Source organism: Enoplosus armatus, chromosome 5 (assembly GCF_043641665.1).
Source record: "Enoplosus armatus isolate fEnoArm2 chromosome 5, fEnoArm2.hap1, whole genome shotgun sequence".
Lineage (NCBI taxonomy): Eukaryota > Metazoa > Chordata > Actinopteri > Centrarchiformes > Enoplosidae > Enoplosus > Enoplosus armatus.
The window spans coordinates 14106857-14132150 of NC_092184.1; the positions used below are offsets into that span (position 1 = coordinate 14106857).

The following is a 25294-nucleotide window of genomic DNA, read 5'->3' on the forward strand; positions in this document are numbered from 1 at the left end:
ATGGCAACCATGCCGTTTGTCAGCGAGGGGAAATGTGTGAGTGTGGAGTGGGATTTCCTACAAGGACTACTGGCCAAGCCTCCCACCCTGCCCTGGTGAGACACAACACACACACACACACACACACACACACACACACACACACAGGCTGATACTGTATAAGCCTGCGTGCATGCCCGTGAATTAATCTCTGCAAGGTGACAGCCTGAAGAAGAATTTCCTATCAATGAAACACGATTCAGAAGACATAAGTCTGATCTCCTCAGTGCTACAACCTGTATTGTTGCTCACCTGCCAATCCTGTCAGAGCTGTGAATCCCCTCCCCTTAGTGGGAGATTAAGTAAATTTGGCTGGAATTATTAATGGGCAGTCATTTACAGCCGGATATAAAAACTAAGCAGAATCAATGTGTGTGTATTGATTGTTCTCGGTGGCTGGGGTCGAGGCAGTATAATAATGAGATGTTACAGAGGCTGGCAGCATGAGTCCACAACACACACACACACACAGAAAAACACACACTGTTTTCACTTATTAGAGAATAGCAAGGAGAAATACAACAGCTGCGTCAGCTGATTAAGATATAAACATATGTACACACACCATGTACGGCCCCTTTTCTTTGTTCTTTTCTTTCTTTCTCTCACACCCACATCAGCACACACACACACACACACACCACTGGTGGTCTTTCTTAGGATGAGAATCAACAACACAGACACAAGGGAGAAAGGCTGGTGTTCTTCTTCCCCTTCTAGCTCTCACTCTCTTTCTCACACACACACACACACACACACACACACTTTATTCCAGCGCAGCACCGACACAAATTGTGAAGTGGCTGTGACAACATAATTCCACCACTCAGGCCCCATTGAGGAGAGTCAATACCCAATCAGAGAGACAGGCTACCTGAGCCCCGGCCCCCCTCTGTCACTCTGCCCCTCCCTCTCCTATTGATCCCTCAATCACGGCTTCAGCTCACTAGCCCGGGACCAGATGAGAGGGAGAGAGGGAGAGTGGGTGAGAGCGAAGGGTTGGAGGGAGGAAGGGAGGGAAAGAGAGAGAGATAGGCGGCGAGAGATTGTGTATGTGTGTTCACTATGGATTTTGGAACAAATGGCATTATTAGGACTCTGCTCTGCCAGATAGAAGAAGGGAGTTTGTCTGTAATTACCAGGCCAATCTGCAATGGGTCAGAATGGAGATTGTTTCACTTGAACTGCAGGAGCCATTACCATCATATGTATTTATGAAATGAGTTTTCTGGATTGATGCTCAGGTCTGTCTGTACAGAGCATCAATCAACAGGTGGTCAGTAAATGGCCATGGTGTGATACCCTTTACCAGTTTCTCCCATCTTACGCGGTGTTGATTCAGACTGTTTTCTTTGCCCTTCTCTCTCCCGCCTGTGTTTATCTATTTCTTCCATTTTACTTCTATCTGTGCACCTCCACACTATTTTTCCTTGTCCTTGTCTTTCCCACTCTTAACACACCCTCCCCTTGTTCGCCTCTCAGTCTCCAGAACCTGCGTAAAGAGAAGTCTCGCAATGCGGCTCGTTCACGGCGGGGGAAGGAGAATTTCGAGTTCTTTGAGCTGGCCAAGATGCTGCCTCTGCCTGGGGCCATCACCAGCCAGCTGGACAAGGCCTCAGTCATCCGGCTGACCATCAGCTACCTGCACATGCGCACCTTTGCCAGCCAGGGAGACCCGCCCTGGAGCCCCCTGATGGAAGGAGACAGCAACTGCAGCAAAGGTGAGCAAAAAGGAAACATCAGAAACGAAAAATTACTCTAAAGAAATACTGCCAAGAAAACTGCATTGGTTCACTTACATTCACCGAAGAGAGTATGTACCATATCCAAAAACTATTCTAAAGGTGAATTCAGACAGATAGCAAAGCATATTCTTGCCTAGCGTCATTTGCACAAATTTGGCCGCTGGACCACTTGTGTTTATTTTCCCTAAACAACGGACTTCAGCCTCTGACTGCTTTCAGAACAAGCCAGAAGCTCTGGTCCTTTCTGTTATTTCCATCCAGTCTCTCCCCTTTTTCTTCTTGTCTCTGTACATTTAAGAAGCAGATACATAAAGCCTCGGCATTTTTCACTCAAGTTAAAACATTTTCAACTTGCACAGATGTGTCTTTGTGTCAATCCACGCCACCCCAGGAGAATTTGTTTCTAATCGCATCTTTCCATTTACTCTGTATGCACTCAGAGCCGTAGCTACTATTGAGGACACTGAGGTCATGTCCTTGGTACTTCCTCTGAGAATTTCAGGTTTTAGCAACCTGGGGAAGTTAACATTCTGCATTTCAAAACTAAATTTGATGGGGTGATTCCAGTATATGTCATTCATTTCATCATACAGTAATTTTGCCACCAGATTTTTATTCCTGGCAGCCTGGGGAGGGCTAGAAACAGCATTTAAGCCTTCATGTTAGGTAATCAAATTTTCGAATTAGTGAATAATTACATAAAATATAAAATTCCAAATAATAAAAAAATGATCAAAGCTTTCTTGGGTTGGGGGATACTTGGACTCATGACCTCAGTACTTAACTTAACTTTAAAACCCTGGCTACAGCCCTGGTAGGAAATATTTTTATAATTACACTTTTCATGGATTGTGCTGTTGCAATTGTTCACGAAAAAAAAAGCATGCATAGTTAAATGAAACATGGTTGTGACAGATAATTTCTTGGCTCAGGATTCTCACTGTTCAGCCTATAAAACAAATTATACAGCAGAGATAAATATGCTGATGTGCGTAGCCAATGCACACGAACCGCTGAAATCCATATTTCAACTCGCATCTCTCTTTCAGTCAAAAGCAATCGTCAGCAGTCCGATCTGTCCACTTACCCCCCGCCCACAGAGACGCCCAACGCCAGTTCGAACCAGGACAATTATCCAGTCCTCTATTAGCGAGCCATAATTACTTGTGCTGTGTGTGTGTGTGACACAAGCACGTGTTCATTCACAAGCCTGTAAACATACATGTGCATATACAGTAATCATACGGAGGCTTTCCATGGGCTCGTGTGAGTTTGAATAGAATTTGTGTGTGTGTGTGTGTGTGTTTGTGGGTGTGAGAAAGAGAGGGAGATAGATGATACACAAAGAGGGAGGAAACTATTGGTGCGATTTGTAATTACAGAAATTAACTATATAACGAGGACAGTGTAATTATAAAGCCTGTCTAATTGCTACTATTACTGAGGGGAAACGATGCAGCTACAGTACAATTAGAGGTGTGTGTTTGTGTGTCTGTGTGTGTTCGTGCCTGTTCTTGTCTAATTTGAGGAAATGTGAGAAAAAAAGTCATGTTAATAGCATGTTTGTGTGGCTTGCTTTGCCACAATATGTACCACACATTCCTGATTCCTGGATTAAATAGTAATAATAAGTTGGGCTGAGTATTTATAGTGGTGCCAATGCAATACCTGAGTTTTGGTACCGATACCAAAACAATACTTTTCTCAAAATCCACAGGGACACAACACTGATTTTACTGATCAGCTTAGTGGTCATGTGGAGAACGACTCACCCTGTGAAAAGTTGTATGATGTCTTTTGTTGTGCTTGCACACTACGAATTTATAACAGAAAACCTGTGTTACAAGTTTGAAAGACACGGTATTCAGCAGACAGGGATTCTCTAATGAAGAGACACTACTGGCTGCAACATGAGAAATACTTACGGGATATATAAGAATACGGGATTCTTGTGAGTTCCCGATCTTTATGGGAGTGCTATACTAAATCACTTACCCCTTTAATTTGAGGAATATAAACATGTTTTTATTTGTTACAATATACTCTCCAATAATAAGCATCCATAAAAGAACTTTGCCTGAATGAAATACTCAAAAATGACCAAAGAATAACTAAACAATTCTAAAGCTGTCTACCAATTTCATACATACGTACTAATTCCAAGCATGTTTTGAGTAGTAATATGTATACATGTAATTGCAAAATCAGTACCGGTCAATATGACAGTTAGTATAAGTACATGATGTATACACTTAGTTTGTAGCATGGAACTGAGACACAGTGTGATAATCTCATTAAGACAATTACAATGCTACACAGTCGTTTCAGTCGGTGTAGAAACTCTTGAGGTTCGATATCCAGCCATAATGATAAAAGTATCTGACCATTTAATAGCAGTAGCTCAATGTAAACCAAAAGTATCCGACTCATATTGTATAATACATCCATGGTGAGCCCTTATCTGTATCCATAGTATCACACAATATACATTGTTACAGGTGAATCCATTGGGATCCATCGATATCTAATCAGCCATGCAGTGCTGCACAATCCGAATGTTTGAGTGATAGTGTAGGAACATTAGCACACGTACACACAGCCATGGCCTTGACTGAGCTGTACACATAGTGAAATGTGTTGCCCCAGTGTTCCCGGCTTTCCTTGGCCTTGATAGAAAATACCTGCTGTTTAGAGAAGTAGGTGCGCAGGTAGCCGCGCTGTCCTGTGCATGAACTGGAAGTGTACTAGGAAGACAAATTCGAGGTATGCTGCTTACGATACAATGAGAAGCACAACTCGTACAAACGTGAGCCATAACTGTAAATATATGGGATCCTGCAGCAGCTACGCGAAGGTCATGGAAAATTGTGAGGCACTCGACAAACACGAATGAATCGTGCGCCAGCTACGGACGGTATTACATTATCCTGAACATTTCTTCCACTGGGTCGGGATCTGATGTCTGGAGTATTTTATTAAATGTTTGGTGATTTTTACAAGCAGGTCACACAGTCTCAGCGGGGCCAAGGCTGAAAATGCGATGCTAATTTGGACATCAGTTTGAACAAGTCTACCCACAATGCATTGGCAGGGTTTTAAGTGTGATGCATGACTTTAATTCCGTTAGTGGAATGTGGTCAGAGATCCAGCTGAAAGGGTGCGGAGGGCGGAGAGGAGGGGAAGGGACAAATGTAGAAGGAATAAAGAGAGCAAGAGGAGAGGAAGGAGGAAGGAGAGGAGTGTGAGGAGAGAGGAGAGGAAGGGTGGGGGTTGCATTCCTCCACTCTCCCCCTTGTCCGAGGGTTTTTGGACGGGCGAGGGCCAGCGGAGAGGGAAAGAAGGTGGAGGGTGGAGGAGAGGAGAGGGATGGAGGGAAGGGGAGGGGCCGGTGTGGCTTTTGTCTGCTTCCCACGTTTCAAAGCCAGTCTTGAAAAATGAATAGACAGAGGAAAATCAATTGCATGACCTTCACAGAGAGAAAGAGAGAGATTGAGAGAGCAGGAGGGGGGGGGGAGAAGGAGGAGAGAGACAGATTATGGAAGGAAGGAGCAAACGAAAAGGAAAGGCTGAAGGGAGGAAAAGTAAAATGACCCATGATGTTCATTCCCATTCAGTGTGTGAGTGTGTGTGTGTGTGCGTATGTGTTTGTACCTATTTGCACAGCGCATTGAGGGATAAACCTTTTTATTTGAAGTCATTTATATTTCAAAACCTCTCCATATTGGGTAAATTTTGCTTTAGTATACAAATTTGTCTTTTTCTGTTTCCCTGTCTTTTCAAATGTCCAGTTAAAGGATAATTCCTGTTTATTTTAACCAGAGCCTTGTTTTTGTAGCTTTGTCCATCATTTCTATTGATTGTGATAACATTGTACTCACCTCACACACTGATTGCTGAAATCCGGGAACAGCAGCAACATTGCTAAACAGCAGTCCGACAGGTTATAAACAGTTTAGCCAGATTAGCTAAACCACTTGATTTGGAGGTAAGACCAAAAGTGAGCAGTGGGTGGGTGTGGTCAGAAGTGTGCTCTGTTGCACCTCTGACCACACCCACAAACAGGTACTGACATACCCTGGAGTACGCCTCTACATCACTTCAGCAAGGTGAGAAGTTAAACCACTGGAGGTCAGCATAAACAAGATTGCAAGTAGCTCTTTAAAACCAGTATGATCATCTGAATCCACTTTTTTTTGTAGAGCCTGACCGGTGTTGGACTTTTGAGGAAAATACCAATATTAAACACATTACATTAACAAACATATTTGATAAGGATCCCTTAAATGTGGTAATTAAACAATTGTGACCAACATATGTACAGAGAGGGACATTTTACAGCTAAAAGATAAACCCTTCAGTGCTCTCTGATGGACAAACTATGTAACGCCAAATCGGTTTCTAAATTAGCTCAAACATATCTTTGACATTTCTGTGGTGCAATTTCCTGTTTCTTATCAGCCTGCATATTAGTTAATACCAAGATACCTGCGATAAGCTAGTATCTGTAATCAATAATATAAGCCATGCTGATGTATAAGTTGGTGAGTGCAATCTTATCATAATGGATTCAAGCTCTGGCCAGAACCAGAATGTGAGAAATTTAAAATTTTCATATTGCGAAGTTCAAGTTTCCCCAGTTTGGGCATTTTAAATGAAGCAGCCCAGGTTATTATAGATGAGATTTTTGTAGAATTTACATGTAAGTAAAAGTTTTGGTTGCATATATTCTCTCTCTCCACAAATCTGTAGCAGCTCGACCTTTAACAGGTGCAATACGGCAGCTGGAGAACCCCTCAGTCTTTTACAAGGTACAGTACAATGACAACTCACTGCCAGCAACAGGGCCAGCTGAAGTGTTTTACTGTCTCTGTTAGTGAGGTCAAACACACCTCTCTCCTCCCCAGCGTTGGTGACATTGACTTTCATTCCGCCTCCCCTTGCTCCCTCTCTCTCCCCTCTTCTCCTTTCTTTCATTGCCTCTGTCTCCCTCACCTCCCGTCTGTCTCCCCCACCTCCTCGCGTTCTCCCTGCATCTGCCTCCCCTCTAATTCACGGCGTTTAAAACAGCCGTGGCTTTTAAGGGAAGTTAATTGCACTCAAATTATGTTCGACCGCAAAAGGAGCGAGGGAGCGACGGGAGGGGGGAGATAGAGGAGAGACAGAGGGAAGGAGGGAGGGATGGATGTCAGAGTGAGAAGATAATTGCACCAGAGAGGGACGCTGCGATTAGGGTCACTCTTTCTCTCTCTGTCTGTCGAACAGCTGAAACGTCACATTTGGACGGTAGTAAACAACTTGGCAGGTGATCAGGCTCTTGTTTTGAAAGGGTTGAAACTACGGCAGCGGAGCCGGACTTGAGAGACAAAGAAGATGGAGAGAGGGGGCTCAAGAGACAGAAAGAGGGTTCACTGCGTCTGTTATCTGTTTGGTTCCCATGGTAACATCCTAACCTGGTTAAAAAGGTTGATGCTGTGGGGGTGGAAGGGAAGAGCGTGTAGATGGTTATAGGTGGGGGGATGTTTAGGTATGTGTGTGTGTGGCCATTACTCATGGACTTAACTGGGACTAAATTATGTATTAGACAGAGGTATAATGAAAATCATTCAAATGAAATTTCTATCTTTTCTTCTCGTGGAGCGCTGGGGAGACCCCGAGAATTGACCTGCGAGTCAGACTATAATTAACGTGTCCGATCGCGGCCAGTCCCATTCTGTCTCCTATTCCCACAATGAAATTAAACCTCGTGGCAGAGTCCGGGGAAGCTAATGAAACGGGAGTGTGACGCTGAGAGGGGCGATCAGAGACCTCAGGCGCACACACGCAGATCTGCATCCAGGTCTGTACGCAAGCATGTACATGTTACATGCGTAGTACACTGCAGCAAAAGATTAACGTATATTCACATAAACTACTTTAAATAGATAATTCCAGTTTATTACAACTTGAGTCTTGCTTTCTTGTTTTTGCCCACTATTTCTGTGATAACATTGTACTCTTCAAAGTAATTGCTGAGATCTGGGAACATGGCAACAATGCTACAACAAAGTCAGACCGGGCAAAGAATGAGTCATCAGACAATCAGACAGGTTGTAAACAACAACAGTTTAGCCAGATTACCTACACCACTGAGTCCTCTTCTCTTTCAGAGCCCAGCAGGTAGCGGGGGTAATTTAGTTTACTATACATAGAAGTATTACATGATTCAATTCAGTAATAACCCATATTACAATGCTTACCCTCAAGTTAAAGGTACCTTGTGGAGTTTCTGACCACGAGTTGCCTTGTGGAGCGATGTCACCGGTGACCTGCTAATCTACCGATCGGTGGTGGTGTTAACGCGGCAAAGAAGCGTGGCAATATGTCCGCAAGGGCAGCCAAAAAGAGAATGGCAAGCTAGCAAACATGGGTGTAAACAATGTGCGACTTTATTCATGATGTTGGCTTTGCAAGTTTTTTTTATGAGGAAGGACATTCAACACGCAGATACACACAGATGCATTTTGGTGAGATTCATGCCCGCATTTTTATTCCAATTCATACGCTGCCTATTGCGCATGAAAAGTGTTTGCACTTACAACTACGGTAAGTGCGATAGGTCAAATTTGAACAGTAACAGGTTGATTGTCTTCGTTTTTCTCTTCCAAGTAAGTTTGGCTACTTTGGGTGTTTGTTTAGAACCTGTAAACTCGTCTAACTGCTTGTGTTTCTGGTCCCATCTGAATTGTTTTTAGTGATAATGCAGCATTCATAGATGTTCAATCATTCAGTAGGATTTACAAAACTGTACAAAATTAACAATGCACCTTTTTTTTGTCAAATGAGGGATCATTACCAACATTTTGGGTGTACCCATTTGCAGTTTTAACTCAAAAAAAACGTTTAGATAATCTGGCTTTGCTGTCTGATTATCTGACTGCTCATGTTTCTTGTCCCATCTGACATTGCTGTATTGCTGTATTGCCCAAATCTCTGCAGTCGGCTTGGTGAGGATGTTATTATCCTCGATAGGAGTGAAGCCCAAAACTAAAAAATAAGACCCAAGTTGTAAAAAACAACATTTTTCCTTTAAGTGATTTATTTTCACCAACTAAATTAGATGAGATATTATAGAAGTGATAATAATCAAGGATACAAACAGAATCATGCAAGGCCCTCTCTCTCTCTCTCTCTCTCTCTCTCTCTCTCTCTCTCTCTCTCTCTCTCTCTCTCTCTCTCTCTCTCTCTCTCACACACACATACACACACACACACACACACACACACACACACACACACACACACACAGAAGTAGGGCTTCACAGCACCACTACAGAAGCATCTTTGTTCTCGGGGTGAGATACCAACACCGCTATGAGACTCTCTCTCTCTTCACATGTGCACACGTTCGTGCATGCGTCCACACACACACACACACACACACACACACACACACACACACACACACACACACACACACACACACCAAGTCCAGTGTTTTGGTTTCCTGGCTGCCCTATTGTACCCTGGCAGTCTTTAATAAATGGTCCTCTGTGTATTTGTGTGTGTGTGAGTGTGTAGACTCATCCGTCAGCCCTCCTGGCCTCATGTCACATCCAACGTTTCCTCCGCCCCGCTGACACTACTCAGCACTACTGATCACCCACATCACCTTCACTCCTCCAGGGATCTGTGGCATGAAACTCAGGACACACACACTCCATGTATTTCTCTTCAGTTGTGAGGCATGCAGAAACTAACATCACGTTGTTTGTGTGTGTGTGTGTGTGTGTGTGTGTGTGTATGCTTCTTGATTTATTCTCATATGGTCATGATGGGGGTTGCTTCCTCCAGACTCCCCAGCGCTGCAGCTCCATCCCTGCCCCACAAGGGAGCCCGATAGGCAGGCAGAGAGCGAGATGGGTTCCCCATCCCCCCTCCAGGCAGCGACTGGCTAGGCTGAAGGGTCCCAGCACCAGACCCCCTTTCATAGCCCTGAATGGACTTGCCTTATTTATATTCACACTCTGTCACACAGGGGGACCCCAATCTCACAATGCCACTGTGGCTTTGTCCGGCAACTCTGTATTTATGTGTGTGTGTGTGTGTGGGTGAGTTTGTCTGTGTGCGCGGGTATTTGTGTTGTTTAATCGGAGGGCATGTTGCCGCTGTGTAGTCTGTGCATGAGAATTCATTGCTGTGTGTATTCCTGAGGTGTGTGCGTGTGTGTGTCTATAGCTCTAATGGAATGCCTCCCTCTTCTATTCACCGAACCCACATCACAAGCAGGCAGCTGGGCAATATATGTGTGTGTGTGTGTGTGTGTGTGTGTTCCGACCCTCCCTCTGTGTTCAGTTGTAACCCAGAGCAGCGCTTTCATTTTCCTGTCATAACGTGTATTGATTTCCCTCAGCCTTGCAGCGACACACACATGCTCACACACACAGATATCCGATGATCCTTAAAGTCACGCACACACATGCACACATTCATATGTTCTCGTACACACACATTCTGAGTACACACACACACACACACACACACACATAGTTTGTCTCTGTCGGATAAGGAACATTGTGTTCAAAAGGAGCCCTGTTGGAGTGAGATTAGTTCTCACGTATGGTCCACATTTTTGCAATCACACGCTCGCAGGTGCACACACACACCATCACATAGTCTTTTTGACATAAAACAGTAAATACGGCTGATTGCTAAATTAATCTTCCGCGTCACTGCAGCTCCTTGTGCCCACATTTGCTTGGGAGAAAGTGATCACTCTCGCCTTCCTTAGTGTTTTCTCATTTTCCTGGCCGTACCCTTTCTGCTCCTCTCTTACCTATCTTCACCCCCCCCCCCACCCCCACCCCCACCCCCCACCACACCTAACCACCTCCAACTCTATTTGTATTGTAATTGCCTTGGTAAACAGCACCACTTTGGCACTGAAGCAGCTCTGATAGCTTGTGTTTGGGATGCATTAAGAGTGGCGATGCAGACACCATGAGTGTGTGTGTGTGTGTGTGTGTTTATTTGTGTGTCTGCCGGCAGTTGAGTGGTGTGAGTCACATAGCAGACATGCAGCCGCTTCGGTCGATTCTTCTGTTTATCAGACGTGATTGGTTCAACTTTCACTTTTCATTTCAGTGCAGGCGTCACAGCATCATGATTATAAAACCCCACAGGTGAACATTTACAGATGATTTTGTATGATTACTAATGAAATAAAAGCTGCATTAACCCAATCTGAAAGTGGAGTAACTGCCAAGTTTATTAATCACCCTCCTGATCCCTACAAGTCACGGTAAATGTCCACAGAGTTACAATATGCAGCTTTTTTTTCACCTCTTGTTGTTATTTCCTTATCCAGAAAAGTGAGCTCAAGTTTCAGAGAAAACAAGCCCCACATTTTAAAGGATACGTCTCTTTTCATGTTATGATTTTTCTCACACTTTCAGCTATTTGAACTGGAAGGATACAAACAAATCAAAGAAGTGTTTAAATTGTGGCATATTATGCTTTTAGTTGACAATCAGAGGAGAGAGAGATGAAGAACAACATGCAACTAAACTCCACAGTAGGACTCATGCTGAGGATGTCGCAGTTGAGGCTTCTTAAACCTCCCAGGGCACCCCCTAAAAAACTCTTCATCTTACAGCGTAGCAAAATTCTTTCATAGATATTTAGATATTTTTGATTTAATAACAGATGTCTTGTCTGTGCAGTACAGTATGTGCTAGTTGGACAGGTACTGTCTCAAATCTATACTTAACATTGCAAAATAACGTGTGTGTTAGGGATGTTAAAGCAGTCCCTCTCTGTACTATCAAATAAAAGTTGATGTCATTGTCTGTGTCTGACGTGTGTTTGTCCACTTTCTCTCTGCAGTAAGACGATCATCTCGTTCTCTGTCTACTGACATGTTTGAGCAGCACCTAGGGGCGCACCTCCTGCAGGTAACCACCACAGCACCCACACCCTCCTTCTTCTTCTGTAATGGCGCTAGTGATATCATGTAACTCCATGTGTTCACATCATGTGTTTGAGATTTTTCATACTAGTGGGTTTGCGAGAGTAATCTTCCGTCACTGTGTCTGTGTTTCCAAAAACTTTTCACGAGTTAAGAAAGTCTGTGTCAGCTTTGTGACATTTTTCTGATAGTCCAACAGGTTTTCAAATGGTTTATTTAGCTTGAGAAGTAGGAGAATTTTCTCAACCCATACAGGAACTCTTAATCCCTCTGAAAAGTTTAAAATCTACATATGATTTTGTTTGGACAGATGGGGAAAGGGAAAGTTTTGTTTTTCAGAATGGAAGTATTTTCCTTGACAGACAAGCACACTTGTCTCATAAGTGACTGCACTGTGCTGCAGTGTGTCGGTGCTCTGTGTGTGTGTGTGATCACACTTTGTACCAGCTCCAAGCTCCTCACTCCTAATACATGCTCTCACATTCACTACACACGGACACCCGCGCATCTCATAAACCTCAGATGCTCGGACGATATCGTTGCCTGCCAAAGAATGCCTCCCTGTGCACTGACAGATGAATGGAGCCTGAGGGGGATTCTGGGGCAGGAGGGCTACAGGGATGACGAAATGCAGGATGTAGAGACAAAGACTCAGAGGAAGTGCGAAGAAGGTAACACTGCAGATTGTAGTTTAGACTAGGAGGAGGCTGAGAGAGGAGAGGTGGTTGGGAGAGCAAGACTTGAAGGATCTTAATGCCTTTATGTCTGATGTAAAGCACTTTGAATTGCCTTGTTGTTGAAAGAATAAATGTGCCTTGCCTTGACTAAGTAGGAAACAGGTAGGAGTGGAAACAGGTAGAGAGAGACAAAAAGAAAAGGAAATAGAGGCTGAAAAGGTTGTGGTAAAACAAAGAAACGTTACATATGTCTGCTCTCCTCCGGCATTTTAAAGAGGAAGGAAGGCTTAGGGAACGGCGCTGATAGAAATCAAATTAACGCTCCAGAAAAACTGTATGATTCTTCCCTCCCAGCCGTCCTCCCGCCGTAATAGCCTGATAATTGCACTTTAGTTCTCCGACATTCAGGCGGCTGGTTTCTCCTCGCCGCGACACACGACGCCCCACACCCCGGCCACACATTTGCATACTGGATGTGTCAGTTGCATAAATTACCACTGCCACTTTAAGCACTGGGCCGCCAAAATAGCAATCATTCTTCTAGAGCAAAGTGGCCCTGGTCTGTGTGTGTGTCTGAGGCTGAGGCTGTGTCGGCTCACTCCTGGATGCTTGTTATGACGATTAGTATTATTCTCTGAAGCAGTCCTCTCTAATGGTCTGGCTGTATACCTTTCACTTCTCATTAGAATCACTGCAGGCTGTAATGACTCTGGTTCTGTCTGTGTCTGTGTCCGTACTGGTGTCTGGGTGTGTGTTTGTGTGTGTTTGTGTGTGTGTGTGTGTGTGTGTGTGTGTGTGTGTGTGTGTGTGTGTGTGTGTGTGTGTGTGTGTGTGCGTGGCCGGAAATCCAGGACGAAGCTGTGGTTCTGAGTTTATTACAGTTGATTGAAACAGCTCTGGTTTATAAGCTCAGTTTCTCGTGTCTCTTTGCTCTATTTGTTTATGTATGTTTGTGTGTGAGCTTGTCTAAATGTCTGACTGTGTGTGTGCGTGTGTGTGTGTGTGTGTGTGTGTGTGTGTGTGTGTGTGTGCACATGTGGCATTTTTGGCTCTGTGCTGCTTTCTGTGTGTTTAGTAATGCGGGTCTTGTTGACAGCTGTTGTGTGTAGCTGCAGCTTGCATCTATGGGACTTGTTTCATGTCTGCTCACATTTATGCATGTGTGTGTCTGTGTGTGTGAGTGCACTTGTGAATTGAGAGAAGAGGCCGAGGGGTGATGGGTTGTTTGTTCTCTAGCTCATTGTAATTTGTTCGATACACACTAATTGCTCTAATTTGTCTGTCTTGTTTCTGTTTGCCTTTATGTGTGTATGTTTGTGTGTGTGTGTGTGTGTGTGTGTCGGTGGGTGTGATGTGTGTTTTTTTTATGTGCACAGTCTCTGGATGGCTTTGTGTTCGTGGTCAGTCATGAGGGACGGTTCCTCTACATCTCAGAGACAGTTTCCATCTACCTGGGACTCTCACAGGTAAGATGACCTCATTGCGCACACACACACACACACACACACACACACACTAGAATAATCCTTTGTATACAAGTGCATTTGCACACATGTGCCTATCTTCTGCTTACGCTTTCATATGCCCTCCCAGGAGTGTGTGTGTTTGTGTGTGAGTGTGAATATCTTTGACTGCACTCTTTGCGCTCATCTCTGGAGTGCAACTCTCACAGGGGCAATGCTACTCTCTCTCTACCTCTCTCTACCGCCCTCTCTCCCTCTCCAGGTGCTCACCTCTGTTGATTGCCTGTGGCCTCTTGTACTGTGAATGTTAAGTCCTGCCATTTTGCCCAGATGCATAAATAATAACAGTAATTACTGGCCCAGCAATCAAAGTGTCGCCCCAGCGCGCTGGGCCTGTCTAGGGGAACAAATCGATAGGCATCTTAAAAGCCACATTGATTGTAGGGAGGGGGAAAAACACCAAGGGGGATGGGAAGATAGATAGAGACAGCCGGAGAGAGAAAGAGAGGGGGAGGAAAGGAGGAGAGGTGTGATAAGAGAGAGATGTTTAGAAGTAAGAAGAATCGGTACAGCATGAGGGAGAGGGAGAAAAAGAGGGAAATTAGTGGCACAATAACAGAAGTAACTGAGTGTTTTTTTAAATGTAGAAATTTGCTGTGATTGAGGGTCTACCCTTGGCAACATGAAAGGATAGGTTTGGATTTTTTTCTACTCTGTACAATACTCACATGCTATATGTAAGAGTCATTGGTCACTGTAATCTTTTCTCCGGTCTATACTGGCCACCTCCCAGCGCGACTACACTGTAAAAGATGGGGGACAAAATCCACAGTCCTTGATCTGTGTAAAAGTTATTTGTAAAGTAGAGCAGACAAATCAAGTGGGTATCTGCCAAAGTCATTTTAGTGTGAAATGTATGTATGAATATAATGTGCTTCCTTGCTGAGCCATGGTATTTTTGCACAGAATAAGGACTGTAGATTATGTCCCCCATCTCTTAAACTAAATTTATACTTGAATTGACATCAGTCCCGCCATCGATACCTACAGCATTTGGTTTTGATTTATAGAGTTTATAGTTGAATTTCACCCACTGATGGCACCCTTGCAACAATTGTATAGTGAATGTATGTATTGTACAGGACATATTGTTCTTTAATTATATTACTCACAGTAACTGTTTGCATCATATGATGTAGAACAACGATGTAAAGGTTCGCATTGTCTCATTACTTAATCGGAGACTACTGCAAGTAGTTTTTATGTTCCTTCATTCACTATGACACAGAGCAGAGTCTTTCTTCAACTTCCTTAAAGAATATCTTAACACAGGCAGAAAAGCAATGTTTTGTTGTCCTCTTTGGTTGAAGGTTTCAAGCCTGTTTAACTTCTTACCACACCCAGCATCACTGATGATAATAATTATTTATTTTTTATTATAATTTTACCATTTGCCTTCATTTCCTTTTCCAAATAAGTTGGGGATTTGTTCAAAGACTAACCTTTTTCAAAGAATGTGGTTGGGTGTGGTCAGAGATGTGCTCTGTTGCACCTGTGACCACAGTTTCATGTTGCATTCGCCTTACAAGATATGGCAGCTCTAGCGTGCACTGCCATTTTTGAAGAAGTGCAAGTCCGCTTCGGCAGCTGCATGCATAGGCTCCACATTAGGACAAGTCACATTAGGAGGAGACCTGTTCACAGCCGGTATAGAGAGGAGGAAAGATTATAGGGGCCATTAACTCTTTAAATGTACATGTGGGCATCTAAGTATTGTATTACGACGACTTAGAAATATACAAACCTGCCATGGAGTTTCTTGGGTCTTCACTTTGCAAAGACAAATACATAAATAATGTACACATGCACACTCACACACACAGATCAAACATATAAGGGCGAAAAGATAACCAGCTAAAACAGTACGATAGAGTGGTGGAAGCCAGAAGCCAGGACAAAAAGGAAGATACTGAGAGACAGAGAGAAACATATAGAACCAGACAGACAATTACGAGAGAGAAAGAAAACAAAGGAGAGGAATAGGGGAGGGAAAGAGAGACAGTGGTAAAGAGGAGAGGGAGAGTCTGAGTGTGTAAATAGAGTTTAAATGTGCAGTAGGAATGAAATTCGCCTTGGGATTGCCTAGGTAAACAAGGCAGGCGAGGCTTTGGTGGAGATGCTAATAAAACAGAGCTGTTCTTATCAGCTGAGCAGATGGCCTAACCCATCACATCTACTCAAACAGGGCCTAAGCCATCAGCATTCTAATGAAATTATTTATGATCGAAGATTACGTTCAAAACCTTGAACATACAACGCCACGTTTACCTTCTCGAAAAGATGAGAGCGAGCGGGGATGGAGGGGGTTTATGATGAGAAAGAGAGACAACCAGAAAGGGCAGACAGAGTTGGGAGTTGAGGAGATGAGTTAGGGGGGTATATGAGAGGGAGCATATAGTGTGTTTATGGACACATACGACGAGAAAGAAAAATGTACAAAAAGACAGACAGAAAAGGTGGGAGGGAGGGAGGGAGAGGACAAAAACACTTCTATATATACTTTGTTGGCGAGTGGTGGCGGACACAGGGGAGAGAGGAAGGACAGACAAACAAACGATGTTCTGAGTGAGAAAGTGTAACTGGTGGTTTGTTTTAGAGGGCATGTCGCCCCTGTGGACCGCCCCTGCCCTGCCGTCTCCTGTCCCCCCTGTCTGACCCCTCTGCCCTGGCTTACACCCTGGGCTTCTCCCCTGACAGGGGGGTTGCTTAGCCGGCTTAGCCCAGGTCAGGCACCTTGACCAAGGGCACAGCCTGCCGCCCACTCCCCTGGCGCCCCCAGGTATAATTTTTCTTCTCACCGGGTCTCCGGGCCGGAAGCATGGGGATAAACCTGGGAAAGAGGAAGTAGAGGAGGATGGATGGAGTGGAGGAAGAGGAGACAAAGGCTGGAGAAGATGAAGAATTGGAGGGTAGACAGATGGAAAGGATGGAGAAGTAAGAGAAGGGGCTGGGAGGAGAAAGAAAAGGTATAAATGGGGTAAAGAGAAGGGAGGAAGGATGGTAGATTAAGGGAGGAGAGAATTGATCTGGGAATGGTTAGTATGCAGCCCCCGCTCCCCCTCCCTCCCTCTCTCCTCTCCCATCAGTCAGAGAGGGCTGAGGGCTGAGAGTGTGTTGTGGACCACTGCCCGGATGCCTCATACATATTAAAGCCCCCTGCTATTATTTATATCATGTCTCTCCTTCCCCTGCTTGCTGCCCTCCTCCTCCCCCTCATCCCCACCACGCTGCCATACATACATGCACGTGCATGTCTGCACACACGCGCGCACACACACACACACGTTCAGCCAGATGCACTGACAGACAACAACTCACACAAACAATGACACACAATGACGCGCAGAGACACAAAAACAGACAGTCTAGTCACATACGCAAAGAAACAGAGGCGCGCCGTGTGCTTGCATACGCACAAACACACACACACACACGCACAAACACACACACACACACACGCACACACACACACTCTCTTTGAGATTTGAATGATCTTGGTCTCTCCTCACGTTTCCCTTCGCGCCACATTCTATACCTGTTTTTATGTCTGAGCCTGACTCATCCTCTCAATCGCTCCGTCTCTTTCTCATCTTCTCATTTCTGTCTGATCTTTTTTCAATCCTCCCCTCCTGCTTGTGATGGAGTGATATTATTCGGATAGGTCTTAAGCCCGGTAAAGCCCATAAGGACCTGTTTGTCTCTCTACCTTGTTTTCCAATACCACAGGGCCAGGGGATTGTGTCTCTTTCAGAGGGCCGGTCCAGTGTTCTGAGCAGAGGTAAATTTAGTCCTTGTTTAAAACGACAAGAATTCCCTTTGCAGAAGAATCGCTATTCATAAAACACAGACACCTTGACCATAGATAGATAGATAGATAGATAGATCTCCATATTTTAGAAACCGAGTTTTAGAAACCAAACCCAGTCTATTTACTCATCAAATATCCAGCCTTTTAATGTGTAGATGCAAACTCTTAATTATTAAAACATTAATGAATGAGTCAGTTTTGATTTGACGAGGGATCAGGAAAAAACAAACAAACACTTATCCTGTAGATTCAGGGTGTTCCATGCAACCCCTTAAATACACAGGACATTTATTTTTAGGGCCTTGAACATTATGGATTACATTTAAAGTTTTGTATTTGCGGTAATACTTCTTAAGAGAGAGCAGCAGCACTACTTTTGTTTGATAATGCTATCTATGATTAATCACTGCAATAACAGCCCAAACAACTTAAATGCATCTTAAAAGCAACTATAATCAATATTCTTATAATAATAGTTTCAGCTCATTCATTAGCTGTCCAGCCCGCAACAATGAACACAGGAAGATAGGATTAGAACTTAGAAATTAAATCACTATATGCATGCATGCAAGTCTGCACATTTCATACTGAGTTTAGTATTTTAATTGATGCCTTTAAAACTTGTATACCAGTGGTGTAGCGGGTTAGATGCATACGTTATGACTGCAACTTCCGTGGATAATTTGCGGCAGGGGACCTTTTTTTCATGTTGCACACTTCTCTTTCCCTGCCTTTCTTGTCTTCGTCTCTACTGTCACTATCAAATAAAGGCAAAAAAAAAAATCTTTTTTATATATTGGGCTTTAAAATACCTAAATAGACCTAGAGAAAAGTACACATGTCTGTAGGTAGCCATTTTCACGTGTCTTCAAAGTCTGGTAGAAGCACATTTTTTCAGTGTGCATGGAAATTACTCCATATGGTGCCTATCAAATCTAGTATTTTAATATGTTTATTACAGGTGGCACAATTCCAAAACACAGGGCATCCCCCAAGAGATTCATCGTCCCCCGTCTGGGACTAAGAACCTCTATCCCCTCTCTTATCCTCCCTCACTCTGTGGGGTTTCCTCCATCTTTACCCCTCTCTGTTCGCTCATCGTCCACCGCTCTCATTCCTCCGCTCCCCGCCTTCCCTGTTCCCACCTCTCCCCGGCTGTGATGTCCTTGAGGGCCGGGCTGAAGCTCCCATAAAGCTTGCAGTAAATGGCTCTAATCCGGTAATAAATGGCTGTGTCCTACAGACAAGGGTGTGAGGCTGCTGCAGCCACGGCTTTATCAGATGGAATGGTATTGGCGCACACATGCACAGACACACACATTCACAGATGTAATAGAAGCTGCATACATGTGTGTAAGCATGCATGCTCTCTCACGCTCACACACTCATTTATACAGCTTCAGATGGAATCACATCTGCTCCGATTGTGCTGCTTTTATGGATGCCATGCAAGAGCAGCGCCATTATCACCTTTAAATGATTAGAGATGCGACTATGATGCATTATGATGATAGGATCATATAGAGCTGTATGAGCTGTTGCGTTACCTTTTATGCCTGCCGGGATAGACTGTAACTGAATGAAGGAGTAAGAAGAATAGCAATGTGACCTTTGGAGATACTTTGAGTTCACCTGTTTTTAATCAGCAAATACAATTGATTTTTATCTCCCCTGGTTTTATTTGTGTAATACTGTAGTCACTTGGTCCTCTGAGACTGGTCTTTAATGTATGTGTGTGTGTGTGTGTGTGTGTGTGCGTGCTTGTGTGGGAATGTCTTACAACCTCCACACTCCTTGTTGAGTTGTAACCCAGAGCAGTGCTTTCATTTTCCTGTCATAACGTATATTGATTTTTCCTCTGTGTGTGTGTGTGTGTGTACTCACACATGTGAAGGTATTCGTGCTCTTCTGTTTTTTTGATCAGCGTATGTGTTTCTCTTCAGGTGGAGCTGACCGGCAGCAGCGTGTTTGACTACATCCACCCGGCGGACCACGTCGAAATGGCCGAGCGTCTGGGGATCAGGCCGCACCTGAGGGCCGAGGCCGGCTGCCTCACGACCCCTGAGAGCGCTTCCAGCTCCGCATCCACGTCCTCCCTGGCTGGAACGCCTGAACCCGGTATTGATTATACTGTCATTTCATAGACAGAGAGTAAAAAGATTATTTATATATAACATTCACTGAACTCAATTTGCATCATAAAAACAACAAAAACAAGAGGAAAGATAATTTAATTTATTAGTTTTACCTCTTCTTCTCTCATCCTCAACAGCTCCATCTAGTCCTCATTCTCCTGCTGACGATCCCCCTGATCGCGGCTTCTTCATCCGCATGAAGTCCACGCTCACCAAAAGAGGCCTGCACGTCAAGTCTTCTGGATACAAGGTAGAAATGCCAGAGGAAATCATTTACCATCATTTGAAAACACACCTTGTATTGTGCACACGTTTCCTATTTACCCGCTTGTTCCTGGGATGGTAAAATAACAAGCAGACCCTTGTCATTTAGTTTTGCACGGCCAGTGTTTCATAGCACTGTCAAGTTGGTCGTTTTCAGTGAGTTTTATGGCTGTGACCTTATTTCACACTGGACCGCTGCACATAACAGTTTACTGCACTCTCTGCTGTAATACCAGTGCTGCATTCTTTAGCTCAGAATCTGACTTTGTATTGTGTTTATGTTAAAAGTATATTGATGAATGTTATTTCTGAGTTAATCTCTTTGTTGTTATTTTCTTCTTCCTGGATTGTTTAAGAAAATGGCCCTTGTGTGAGAGGAATACACACTGTTGTCTTCTGTTTGTCAGGTAATCCATGTGACGGGACGAATCCGCTGCCGCCCTGCACTCGTGCCGGGCTCCGCACGCTCAGTGCGTCGGCCGATGGGTTTGGTTGCACTGGCGCACACGCTCCCGCCCTCCACGCTTAATGAAGTCCGTATGGAGAGCCAAATGTTTGTCTTCCGAGTGAACATGGACCTACAGGTCACATATTGTGAGAACAGGTGAGGGTTTTGTCTGTGTTTTGAAGTTTAGCAGTAAGGACATTGAATACATACAAATAAGCGTCTCTACATATATATATATTTTGTATTGCTTTTCGGAGCACTCCCACTTTCATGTTTTTTCATGAGTAGTTGGCAGAGTAGCCTGCCAGTTGGTGGTTTTAGAAGACACATCTGCTCCTGCTTAGTAGACAAATTTGTGTTTTCTTTTGTTGCATTTCTTTATAGGATCTCAGAGTATATGGATCTGACCCCAGCAGAGGTGGTGGGACATACCTGTTACCACTTCATCTATGTAGAAGACCTGGAAAACCTCCGGCAGAGCCATGAGGACTGTGAGTCAAACACATATGCATATGTAGTATATGAAATTCACCCTCACCCCCATTATTCTACACAGTGTCTTGAACAGTGTGTCTGAACTTGGGGGCTTGATGAATCAAGGAGAGCCTGTTGAAATCTCAGTCTGTCCTGTTATGAAAGGCGCCCTCTGCTGCCATCATCATGAAACTGCCAAACCAAAAACTCTTCTGTTCTTCTCTCCTCCCTCTCTCCCGTGTCCTGTTATACATCCTCTCTTTCCACCATCCACCCGTCTCCTCCCAGTGCTGAGGAAAGGCCAGGTGGTGACCAGTTACTACCGCTGGCTCCAGAGAAGAGGAGGCTACCTGTGGATCCAGTCCTCCGCCACTGTCTCCATCAACCACAAAGCCCCCCACGAACGCAACGTCATCTGGGTCAACTACGTCCTGAGGTCAGCACACACCCCGGCAGAGCCACGCTTTTTACTCCAAGACTGCTGACGTGAACCGAGTTTATACATGCAGGCACCATACTGTGTACAGATCCTTTGAAGGGATAGATGATGAAATGCAGGGAGATTATTGGAAAAGTTTCACTCCCTCCAACTTGTGTGGAAACTTCTTTTAAAATAGTGACATCAAAGCAAAGTACGTTACCAGTTAATGTAAATAGTTAAAAAGCTAATAGTTATTTTACATTCTATATTAATATTGAAGATAACTAAACTTTTAGATATAGTATAAGATGACAAAAATTGTAGTTATCTTAAGTCATCTTATGTTTTATATATTTTAGATTAATTTGAGATAGTTTTGCCTTAAAAACAGATATAGTTAGTGAATCCCTTTTTGTTTGATTTCCGACTGTTTTTCCAGTTAAAATGTCTTATATTATAATATTTATTTATTCATGTTTGAGCAGTGAAAATTACTCATCAAACTTAAATCCTTACTCTTGAAGAGTCTCACTATTTAATGTCACTACTCTGGCAGACGTGATCAAAATCAAAGAGTCTGCACCTTGGTTTCTGTTTCAGTTTAAATGACCTTTCAAATGCAGTATCACTATTGTGATAGGCTTTTATTTATTTACAACACAGACAGAACAACTGCAGGCACCTCGTCAAAATATGCTTTTCCCGTATTCCCTCTTGTATGCACACACGCGTAGTCACCAAGACACCGATGCAAATATACTCAGAAGATACATGCACACATTATACACACACACAGTGCATGATAAAAATGCGTGCACAGCGACGGAGCAGTCAGACAAAAAAAACAAGAGGAGTAGGCTGAATTTCAATGCTAATTGGACTGAAGCTATATAATTACAACAAATGGATGTCAGAATTTTGGGGCTGAATGGTGTTTTAGTTAATTAGTGCTGTAATTACAAGAGCTCATTAACTTCTCCAACAGCCTCCTCCTTGTCTGAGCTTAACTGTGTATAGGTGGGCTGCTGAGTGGGGCATAGTGTGTGTGTGTGTTTCTGTGTGTGTGTGTGTGTGTCTTGAAGGGCGGGGTCTGCCTATCTGTCTGTTTGCATGTCAGTGCTTGTGTGTGTGTGTGTGATAAGGGCTGTTGTTTGGAGAATTGGGTATGTGTTAGGTGGAGGTTAGAAGGGTGTGAGGCAGTTTGGCTATTGGAGGTTGTTATTAGGCTGATTATATGTTGTTTCCATCTCTAAGTATTCACTCAAATCAGTGCAGCACTAGTGTGTGTGTGTGTGTGTGTGTGTGTGTGTGTGTGTGTGTGTGTGTGTGTGTGTGTGTTTTTTAAAGCTGTAAGTGGTTTTAAGTGGTAGATGATCATTTGTGTATACGTCCACTTTTCTCCTTTTTCCATTTTCACATCCATCCATCCAGTCGAGTAGAGATGCCCGACACTCCCCTGGATCTACTGCAGCTACCAGAGAACGTAAGAGCAGAGCGACTTCGAGTCAGCTCGACCCCCACTGACAGCTCCCCACAGGCCCGAGGTAGGACGCCACACACTCATTACTACCTTCCCATGATGCCCACTGACACACAGAAACACCTGCTTGCGCCTCTTCTTATCATACAAATCTCTCCTCCTCCTCAGGCTCGCAGCCACTGAAGAGCTCAGTGGGGAAGAGTGACCCAGACACTAAAGGCAGAGACAAATTCAGCGCTACTGCCATCCAATCAGAGGACAGGAGGAAGCGCCTGCTGAGGTCCGACCCCGAAGGCGCTCCTCCTGAAACCCGTCGCAGACTGGAGGAGCTCCGTCACACAGAGGAGAGCGTATCTGCGTCCTCTGACCTGGCGAGTGAAAGCGAGGGGGAGGAGGAGGAAGAGACGGAGTGGGATCAGGGAGGGGACAGTGACAGATTGAAACAGGAAGACGGCGGGGGAGGAGGTAAACAGAGTAGGGGGGGAGACACCCCGACTAGAGGGGAGAGAGGGGGCAGGGTGCACAACGGCCGGGCTGTAATCCAGCAGCTGAAGAGCGTAGTGACCCCGTCTCCCCTGCCCAGCAGCCCCAGCATCAAGACTGAACACGAAGCCCTGACCACCGGGGGGCGCTGGGGGTCACACACGCAAACCTCCACCTCGCACACACACACCACCCAGCACCAACCCTCACATGCACACACACCCTCCAGCAGCCTCAATGGTGACAGCCCCACTACCCCGATCCCCGACTCTTCTTCCAGCAGCGAGGCCCCCCCAAAAGGGTTGTTCACTCCCCCGTCCCCGGCTCTGTCCCCCGCCATGTCCGTGTCCTCCCCGCTGCCCCGTGATGAGAGGGCTGTGTCGGTCAGTCGGAGCAGTGGTGGTGCAGGTGGCGGTCCTGACTTTGAGCTGCTCCAGAGACTGGCTGCAGGCGGCGCAGCGGGTCGGGTCCTCTTCCACCCCCTTGCCCTCGGCCCGCAGGGCCCTCAGAGCCTCTACGCTCCCAGCACTATCCGCTACGCTCCACCTGAGCTGCCCCCCTCCCACCACCACAGCGCGGGACACAGTGATGGCCTGCAGCTACGCTCGGACCACCACAAGGGACCCCCGCCAGCCTTCTTCCCCCACCTACAGCGGTTGGCCGGCTTGCCACCCTTCAGCGGTTTCTCCCCGTCTGACAGCCCTTTCTCCTCCGGCCTGCCCTTCTGTATGAATGGACTGAGGGGGGCTGCAGGCTCCGAGGAGGACTGAGACTCAGAGGGGAGGAGGTGAGAGGAGAAGACAAAAATGAAGGACGGAGCAGAGTGACAGACCAGAAAGAGAGACATTGAAAAGGGCAGGAGAGACAGAAGTGGCAGGACATTAAGCCTCTAAGGACGTTACTAATTGGACAATGAGTTGAATAACTGCAATCTAAAATATGTGACAAGTCGCTGCCACGGGGAATTATTGTGTCTGCCCGTTGTGGACAAGTGACAGTGACTCAGAGAAAACGGGACATGGAAACTTTTGACTGGTTGTCCCTCAAGACTTTCCGTCTCTTACAACAATAACGAACTCTGCTCTGTGTCTTTCTCTAGATGACTGTGTTGATTTCTGTGTCTCTTCCACTCAGAGAAGCCATATTGTATATAGAGACAAAACCATAAAGACCCTCAGCTCACATCCTCCTCACTGTCACTCCAATTAACCCAATTAACCCTAAAGCCAGTAGAAAGAGATGGACACTCGTCTGTAGGAATGAAAGTGACTTTGGAATATACATTTTTATTATTGCAGTATTATACAAATAATCTCTTACACTGGGATCCAGGTGAGAATTTGATTATAGGGTTTCCCTTAAAATAGATGGAGACAGCCCTCTGGTGTTTTTGTATTGAGATTCAAAATAATAATTATAATAATAAAAAAAAAAGGTCCAAGTATTCATCAGTCAGCCATACTTAAAGCACACTGTTGGGACAAAAATATGAATAATGTAGTCCCAGACATTCCATTATGTATAAGGGAAGGAAATGCAATGCAGACAGGACGCTATTTCTGTTGTTTGATCATAGGAAGGTCATTTGTTTAATAAGAATTAATTATAGTATATTGTGTATGAAGCTGCAGTTGTGTTTGTGTATGAAAGCCATATTCTTGTTTGTTTTTTTGTTTTTTTTAAGGTTTTTATTGATTTCTGATTTTTTTTTCACCAGATAAAACAGATGGAAGGATGGTGTGAAAAATGTGTCTAGACAGACAAAATAATATTGTTTTATTGAATGTACAATATCATCTAAATATGTTTTTTTTTAATTGTTCTCTAAAAAAGATATTTCTGAAAATGTTTTTA

At 44.5% G+C, this 25294-nt stretch overlaps 1 protein-coding gene across 2 annotated transcripts; it reads left to right on the forward strand.

Moving 5' to 3' along the window:
- Window positions 1-24210, forward strand: npas1 (neuronal PAS domain protein 1). Of its 2 annotated transcripts, XM_070906139.1 has the most exons (12): window positions 1-95; window positions 1522-1760; window positions 11646-11713; window positions 13781-13870; window positions 19679-19853; window positions 20008-20120; window positions 20542-20738; window positions 20967-21073; window positions 21345-21492; window positions 22909-23022; window positions 23118-23594; window positions 23670-24210. In XM_070906139.1, exons 1-12 carry the CDS (start codon window positions 1-3, stop codon window positions 24208-24210), a joined length of 2364 nt encoding a protein of 787 aa, XP_070762240.1. The 2 variants fall into 2 exon arrangements, with proteins under 2 accessions (XP_070762240.1, XP_070762239.1); XM_070906138.1 differs by having other exon boundaries at window positions 22909-23021; window positions 23126-24210.
- The last annotated feature ends 1084 nt before the right edge of the window (window positions 24211-25294 follow it).